A 7,642-nucleotide genomic window follows, 5' to 3' on the forward strand; every position below is an offset into this window, starting at 1 on the left:
CAAGACTATTATTTTAGTGCAAAAATTCATCACGCCGGTTGCCCATTCGTTTAAGACATGCCAAAATATGAAATTATTAAGAGTATTTTGTTATTTTCAAATTAATTAAGATCCCAATTTAAGCATGAATAAATGAATTTAAGCCCTAAGATCAATCCCAATTTACAGTTTTCCTCTGCAAATTAAGATAGGATGAGGAGGAGAACTACGGACTGTGATCAATCTTAGGCTTAAATCCCTTTATTCATGTTCAAATTGAGATATTAAGTTGAAAAAGACAAAAATACATTTAAAATTTTAAATTTCGACATGTTTTAAACGGATGGGTGACTAACGTGATGAATTTTAACACTAAAACAATAGTCGTGTATAAAAATTAAATATGTGAATCAAAATTAATATTTTTCTAATATTCATGAAACCAAAATTGATACTTAACTCTTTAATTAAAGTATAAAGTTTGAAGAACTTATTTGACCTTAAAAAAAAAAAAAAAAAAAAGTTTACCGGCGTAGAAACAACGTGTGCGGGTCGGCGGGCCCCCACAGTCCCGCAATGTTGTCCGCGCACTATATTCCGACACCTGTAAATGGTTGAGAAAGTTTGAGAAAATGGCCAATTTTTTCTTAATCAGAAAGTCTCCTTATTAATCACTTTTATCTGTGGAAAAAGCAGACAAGCACCAAAGTCCAGAGCATTACTTTCAGAGCCATTTATTACCTTTTTTTCTGAGCTGTATCAACAAATATACAACAAATTGTTCCTTTCAAGAGGAAATAAATATTGATAAAACCAAACGAGGCTTATCAGCCCCCAGGAACTAACTCAATTCTAAGAATCTCATAGAATTTGGGGATGGGTGGTGAAGAAGGTGCGAAATCTGAAGGAGTATTGTATGATGTTGAGAACACAGTGTTTGTAGCTGTGGGGAAGAATGTGAAGGAGGGCAAGTCAACACTTTATTGGGCAGTGAAGAGCTTTTCTCGGAAGAGAATTTGCCTTCTTCATGTTCATCAGCCTACTCAATTGCTCTCTGCCAGTAAGTTCTTCTCAATTTTCGCTCATTTGTCCTGCGAATTTCGCTCAAACTTGTCATTTGGATCCATTTGATTTATTTGTTGAAAGATTGAGCCTTCTCAGTTCTCATCATAAAATTAATATCGGAGTGGTTGATAGATAGGAGTAAGTTGTTAATTAGCACTTCTGTATTTTTAAAGGCGGATTTTGGATCCAGTATAGTATTTTTTATGAGCCCCATCTTCATCAATCCTTAATCTCAGTCAGTTTACATATATAAAGGGTTCTTCACAGAATAAGCCAAAAGCTATAGCTGGGAAGTCACAATTTTATTTTCTTATACTGTAATCACATTATTTTCGAGAGGCAAGGTGCCTTTCAGGCCTCCTTCAACAATCTCCTAGCCACTAATTGTTGGACTTGGCCCTTCCCCTGCCTCTGTCCTACAAATATGCAAATATCATATTTGTTGTGCATTAAATTGTTCTTATATTCCAATTTTAAAAATATTCTTGGCTGAATGTGGAGATATACATTTTTGTGAGCTTTCAGTGGATGGAAAGCTGTCCAACACCAAGCTGAAACAAGCAGCGGTGAAGGCATGCCAGGAACTCGAACGCCAAAAGATGCACAAACTTGTAAATCAATACCTTGTCTTTCTAGACCAAGCAGGGGTATAATTTCTTCCTAATATCTTACTATGCATTGCTGACTTAACTTATTTCGATTGTATAAAGGAAAGATGCTAATTGCTAAAACATCTGTACTTATGTTAAATATGAATTATGACAACCTTGGAGAAGATGTTTAAACAACTTTGATCTGTCAAAAGTTCAATTAAAACCTAGAGAGCACGGCCACTAAATTTAAGGCAAAGTATCCTTGTCGAATGCCAACACTTATTCAAGTGTTTGACACTCCAATTTTCCGTCCTACTTTTTTCTATCTTATGTTTTTTTAGAGCGCTTGCCTGCTATCCTGCTTGATCAGGGAACTAATTGTTTTTTTGAGGTCTTATTCATTAGATTAACCATGTTCATACAATTCTTTTTTTGTGTTTCATATTAGTTTCTAGATACTTTCATTGTGGTGTACACTTCTTACACAGTATATCTATAATAACAAGACAAGTTATAATCATAATATTAAAGATTGTCCCTCACATGTCATTTCCTCTAACATTTCAATCATTGTGTCGATATCCGTGCTTCATAGATTAGAGTCATGATTTACTGTATGTAGTTCTTAGGCCAGTTAGATCTTCTTGTGGATTATGTAAAATTTTAAGCTATTAGTTTTGTTTTGAAAAGAATGGCCAATTTCAGGATTTGAGCTGTTGGCTCTGGGCATTATTTCAGTGTACAAGTGTTTGCTATTGAGCATTAGTTTCTATGCATTCAAGCACTTTTTGTTGTTACTTCAGATAGAGGGAGATAAGATGTGGCTTGAAATGAATGATGTTGAGAAAGGGATTGTGCAAGTCATTCGTGAACACAATATTCGATGGCTTGTCATGGGAGCAGCAGCAGAGAAGTACTACTCAAAGTATATGCCTCCTTCTATCTTTGTAATGATTTGCATTTCTTGATGGATTCTTTTCGCTGTAGGGTTAAGTGCAAACTTTTAGTTACTCTCTAGTGTTGCAGAATGATTTGGCTTGGTGGATTCAGCTTTTCAAAAAGTGAATTATTATTGTCATTTTACTGATTAGGGTTCATCTAGACTGCAGGAAATTATCGGGGCTAAAGTCCAATAAGGCTATATTTGTATGCCAACACGCACCACTCTCCTGTCATATTTGGTTTATTTGCAGTGGGTGTTTAATATATACAAGGTATAACCTTACATATGTGGGTATTTACCCTTTGTACAAATATTTGTATAGTATTTGTTTCATCTAGAAAAATATTTTGGCAAGACAGACATAACGCTGTATTATAATTCCTTTCACTGGAAGACACAGGGATTTAAATGTTGGTTCTGTTCTACCTAGCCCTAGTGAGTTATCTTCTCCAAGGAGAAATGGAGATACGGTCACGCTGGATGAGCTTGCAGAAGGCTCAGATGATGAAAATGCTGACAATTGCCAAGAAACTTCTACATCTGTGAAAGTAATGAACGAGTTAAAGTCAACTACATCCATGTGTGTTGAGACTAAGGAAAAGGATTCACCTTTAGACTTGGGAAACCAATGCCAAGCACATATGTTACGGTCATGGTCTCCTCCTCAGCTAGTAAGTACATTTTCTGAGTCTCATTGTTTCTCAAACTTTTGAACCAGAAACAATCAGCTGCTGGAGCTGCAAATCTTTGAATCTTGGCATTTTAGTTGATAGAATTTACTTTTTCAAGTAATTCCTTCTGTATATTGTACGAATAGAAAATATTCATTAGTCTATATGTCTAAGGGGTTCCTCTGGAACACAGATAATGTATGTGCCAGCCATATTGACATATTTGTTCATTTTCCTAGTTAATGTCAAAATTGAGTGGGTCAAAACTAAATAATGCAGGCAATCAAGATGGAGGTGTTTTCTTGATGTGAGAAAATTTCATTTCCTAGTTCCGAAGTTCTGTTTTTTTACCGGGGGGAGGGGGGGGGGGGGGTATTGCTTCTTTAAACTATAACTTTCTTATAGAACAAGATATCTTAATCAATTGTCAGGTTATAACATAACTGGATTTGCACATAATATGTTAAAAGAAAATTAATGTCGCAGGGACTGTTCTTGTCATTAACTGGAATTTGAATGCAGGAAGACAAATCTAACAGGGAAACTACTGATGATCGGAGTAAACTTGAGCATGCTATAACAGATGCTGAGAATGCCAAACAGAGAGCTTTTGAAGAATCATTGAGACGATGGAGAGCTGAAGAAGAGACCATGGAGGCTATCCATGAGGTTATATTTCACTAAACGTTGCAACACTATTTCTATCTGAAATTTTTTTAATGTTCTCTTCCTTTTCCCCTTCAAAGTATTACTGTAAGAGAAACATTGATAATTGCATTTCATAGTTAGTATAACTCTATAAGGTTATGGAATAAATGAGACTTTCCATTAAACGATTTCCTTTATGAAACACTCCCTCCAATATTTAGTGAAGAATGATTTTCCATTATAAATTTCTGTTAGAACACCTTTATTATTTTGATTAAGATAATGTCACTTTAATTGCTTGTTTTTGGTGAACTTTCTACTCTTCTAGAATTCAAAAGGAGTAAGGTTTGAAAAGTTCATGAGGCAAGGCATAAAAAAGAGGGTTATAACATGAAGGGTTAAAAGTTCAAGTTGGATGTGTTTCTTAACTTTTTCTTAGAAGAATATGGGTTAAAAATCCAAAAATTTTCTCTAACAAAATGCTTATAATTGTTCTTAGCTTTTCTCAGGCTGAAGCCTCAGAAAAAGTATGCGCAGAAGAGGTAAAGCGAAGAAAAAAATTTGAGGAAATGCTTGCTCTGCAAACTCAAGAACTAGAAAAGCTGAAAGTTCAGCATAATCAGTTATCAGAAGAGCTTCAGATGATCAAAGAGCAGGAGCCAGCACTTCAAGATCAAATAAAACAGTCCTCCTGTGTCGAGAAGGAATTAGAGGAGAAGATCATTCAAGCAGTGGAACTCTTGATAACCTTTAAGGCAAGACGAGATGCACTGAAGATGGAGCGTGACACTGCAATTAGAGAACTTAACATATTAAAGAAATTGGTGAAGGAGGACAATGTTGACTTTTTGGGCTCGAGGTTCTTTGAGTTCTCTTTTTCAGATATCACAGAGGCTACTAAGAACTTTGATCCATCATTAAAGATTGGAGAAGGAAATTTTGGAAGCGTTTACAAGGGGATTCTTCGCCGTCTGAAGGTAGCCATAAAGATGTTGCCCTCTAATGGTTCTATAAGCGATTCAGAATTTGAATATGAGGTAAATCCATATTAAACTAGATTCAAATACCTCCCACGTTAGGCATTTTAGTAGACGGTTAAAAAAGCCTTTAAGGCTAGAGCATTCTATATTACTTAATTAAATTAAATGAAGTTGAAGCTTTGATGATATAGAATGGTTTTAGCATTTCACTTTCTGAAATTTAACAGTTGATATCACTGTACTATTATATCACATTCTATTATCGCCTCACTAGAAAGAAGAATTCTTGACTTGACCAGCTTTTGTCAATACAGGCAGAAGCTTTGAGCAGGGTGAGGCATCCAAATCTTGTGACGCTAATTGGTTATTGTTCAGAATCTAGATCAATTGTATACGAATACCTTGCCAATGGCAACCTTGAATATCATCTTTCCTCTCAGGCAAGATCTCGCCTCCTTCATTGGCAATATCGGATTAGAATTGCTATTGAGATATGTTCTGCTCTTATCTTTCTGCATGCCAACAGCCCTTGTCTTGTCCATGGGAACTTGAAATCTTCTAATATTCTCCTTGATGCAAAATTTGTCAGCAAGATAAGTGACTTGGGCATCATTCGTTTGATTTCCAAGAGTGGAAATCCATTTAATTGCACCACCCCGAGTACTATGGATAACCCTGAGGCTTCTATTTATGTGGACCCAGATTTTGTTGAGGAAGGAGATCAAACTGCAAAATCTGATGTTTATGCATTTGGCATTGTGATCTTACAACTTTTAACTGCAAGACCAGCCTCAGGTATAGTGAGGGATGTTTACTGTGCTTTGGAAAGTGGAAACTTCAGTACAGTCTTGGACTTCTCGGCTGGAGACTGGCCAATTGAGCAAGCAGAAGAGTTGGCTTATCTAGGTGTGAGGTGTTGTCAAACTATTGGTTCAAATAGACCTGATCTCGTTTCTGAAGTTTGGCCTGTGCTTGAGCCAATGAAATACGTGTGCACATTGCCCCCCTCAGATTCGAATTCGTCTTGCTTAGGTTCCAAGACTCAAAAGCGAATCCCATCTCATTTTGTCTGTCCTATTTTCCAGGTAAGAGTCATGATAACTCTGTTTAACTGCTCAAGAGTCGAGACAAGGCACCTCTCACTTAGGTTCCTAGTTTTATCCAATATTGCATATCTCTTGAGTCTTGAAATTGTTAGCCAAGTTTCATCTAATGTTGAAAACAGAGATATTGTTTCCTTCCAAAATGTGGATTTTGGGAACATTCCCACAAAGATAAACAGAACATTTATTTGAAAATGTTATTTTAAAGCTAAACTTTTCCCAAAGGTTGAATCCCCAACCCCATGCCCCCCCCCCCCCCCCCTCACCCCCACACACACACCCCGGCTCGATAGAGCATGTGAGAGGATGTAAATCACTGTAACTCAGTGGTTCAACAGACATGACTGAGCTAGTAAGGGATCTGCCCACTTTAGGCATAATCCCCAGTCCCCACACTGCTGCTGTCGAGTTTCGAACCTTGATCTCTTCTCTCAAATATTGCCTACTGAACCAGTGAGCTAAACCCGTGCGGGCTTCAAGCTAAACTGCTATATGGGACGCACTATATCTGGTCTTCCATGTAGCACTATATGATTTAACATTTGCGTTGTTTTTTTTTTTTTTTTTTTGGCTTTTGGGGTTTACAGGAAGTGATGGAAGATCCATACATAGCAGCTGATGGGTTTACATATGAAGCGGATGCTATCAAAGGATGGTTGTATAGTGGTCATAAGACCTCGCCAATGACAAACCTGACACTTGATCATTGCGATCTAATCCCCAACTACGCTCTCTACTATGCCATTCAGGAATGGCAACAGCAGCCCTGAAACCAACTTCTGGTACTCGTTCCCATCCTAAGTTTAATACACAATATAACATGTGCACAAATATTGGCGTTTCATTTATGTATAGTTGATGAGTTATAAACTGAACAGCAGTTAATGGAGTTGCATCTGTTTAGGACAGAATATGAGAATATGAACATATAGTCAAAGCATCGGAAATGTATAGATTTATTTATTTGTTCCAATGCCCATTTTGAAAATCTCTCCCCAATTTCTGTTTTTTCTTAACTCACTGTTCTTAGATTATGAATGTTCGTTCTGAAAATTTCAATCAATCTCTCTTTTCCCATGAAATGAAAATTGCTAATTTATATCACAACCTTTCCCTTGAAAAATCATAGCAAAATCTCTATCAAGTTCCAAATTCCAAATGTGAAATAAAAAATTTAGGATCCCTTAAAAAACTATTGATTGGGAAATATATTCTATGGTAAGATGTGTGTATTTATTTAGTTAAATTAATCAGGTAATTTAATTAATATGTTTGTGTGTATTTATTTGAAGTAAATTAATTTGGTATTTAATATTTTGGAACCTTGTCTACAAAAGACAAAATCTTTTGTTGAAGGATTTCAAGCCTTGACTCTACAGAATTGTGGGGTGTAAATCACGGTGACTCAGTGGTCTATTAGATAATATAACTAATCTTTGGTGTTCACAAAGAGTAACTCTATAAGAGGGTGAAATTTTCCCACGGCAATTGTCAAGTTCAATTATTACGGAACCTTTATTAATAATATAAGAGTAATTCTATGTGATAAAATTGAAAGTATGAGCATGCTCAAGACATTTCGTGGCCTGATAAAAAAAAAATTGGAAGTATGCGTAAAGTCCTAAGGACATTGTAAACCTCTATAAGTATAAAGACCCTA

At 36.1% G+C, this 7,642-nt stretch overlaps 1 protein-coding gene across 3 annotated transcripts; it reads left to right on the top strand.

The window, feature by feature from the left end:
* The first annotated feature begins 648 nt into the window (after positions 1-648).
* LOC109173190 (U-box domain-containing protein 32) lies at positions 649-6,961 on the top strand. Of its 3 annotated transcripts, none has more exons than XM_019322481.1 (9): positions 649-1,039; positions 1,570-1,691; positions 2,441-2,562; positions 2,740-2,851; positions 2,975-3,251; positions 3,774-3,920; positions 4,409-4,936; positions 5,194-5,964; positions 6,570-6,961. In XM_019322481.1, the coding sequence occupies exons 3-9, from the start codon at positions 2,472-2,474 to the stop codon at positions 6,750-6,752; spliced, it is 2,109 nt and encodes a 702-aa protein (XP_019178026.1). In that variant the 5' UTR covers positions 649-1,039; positions 1,570-1,691; positions 2,441-2,471; the 3' UTR covers positions 6,753-6,961. The 3 variants fall into 3 exon arrangements, with proteins under 3 accessions (XP_019178026.1, XP_019178024.1, XP_019178025.1); XM_019322479.1 differs by having other exon boundaries at positions 2,747-2,851; XM_019322480.1 differs by having other exon boundaries at positions 2,747-2,851; positions 2,981-3,251.
* The last annotated feature ends 681 nt before the right edge of the window (positions 6,962-7,642 follow it).

This window comes from Ipomoea nil, unplaced genomic scaffold (assembly GCF_001879475.1).
Source record: "Ipomoea nil cultivar Tokyo-kokei standard unplaced genomic scaffold, Asagao_1.1 scaffold0465, whole genome shotgun sequence".
Taxonomy (NCBI): Eukaryota; Viridiplantae; Streptophyta; class Magnoliopsida; order Solanales; family Convolvulaceae; genus Ipomoea; species Ipomoea nil.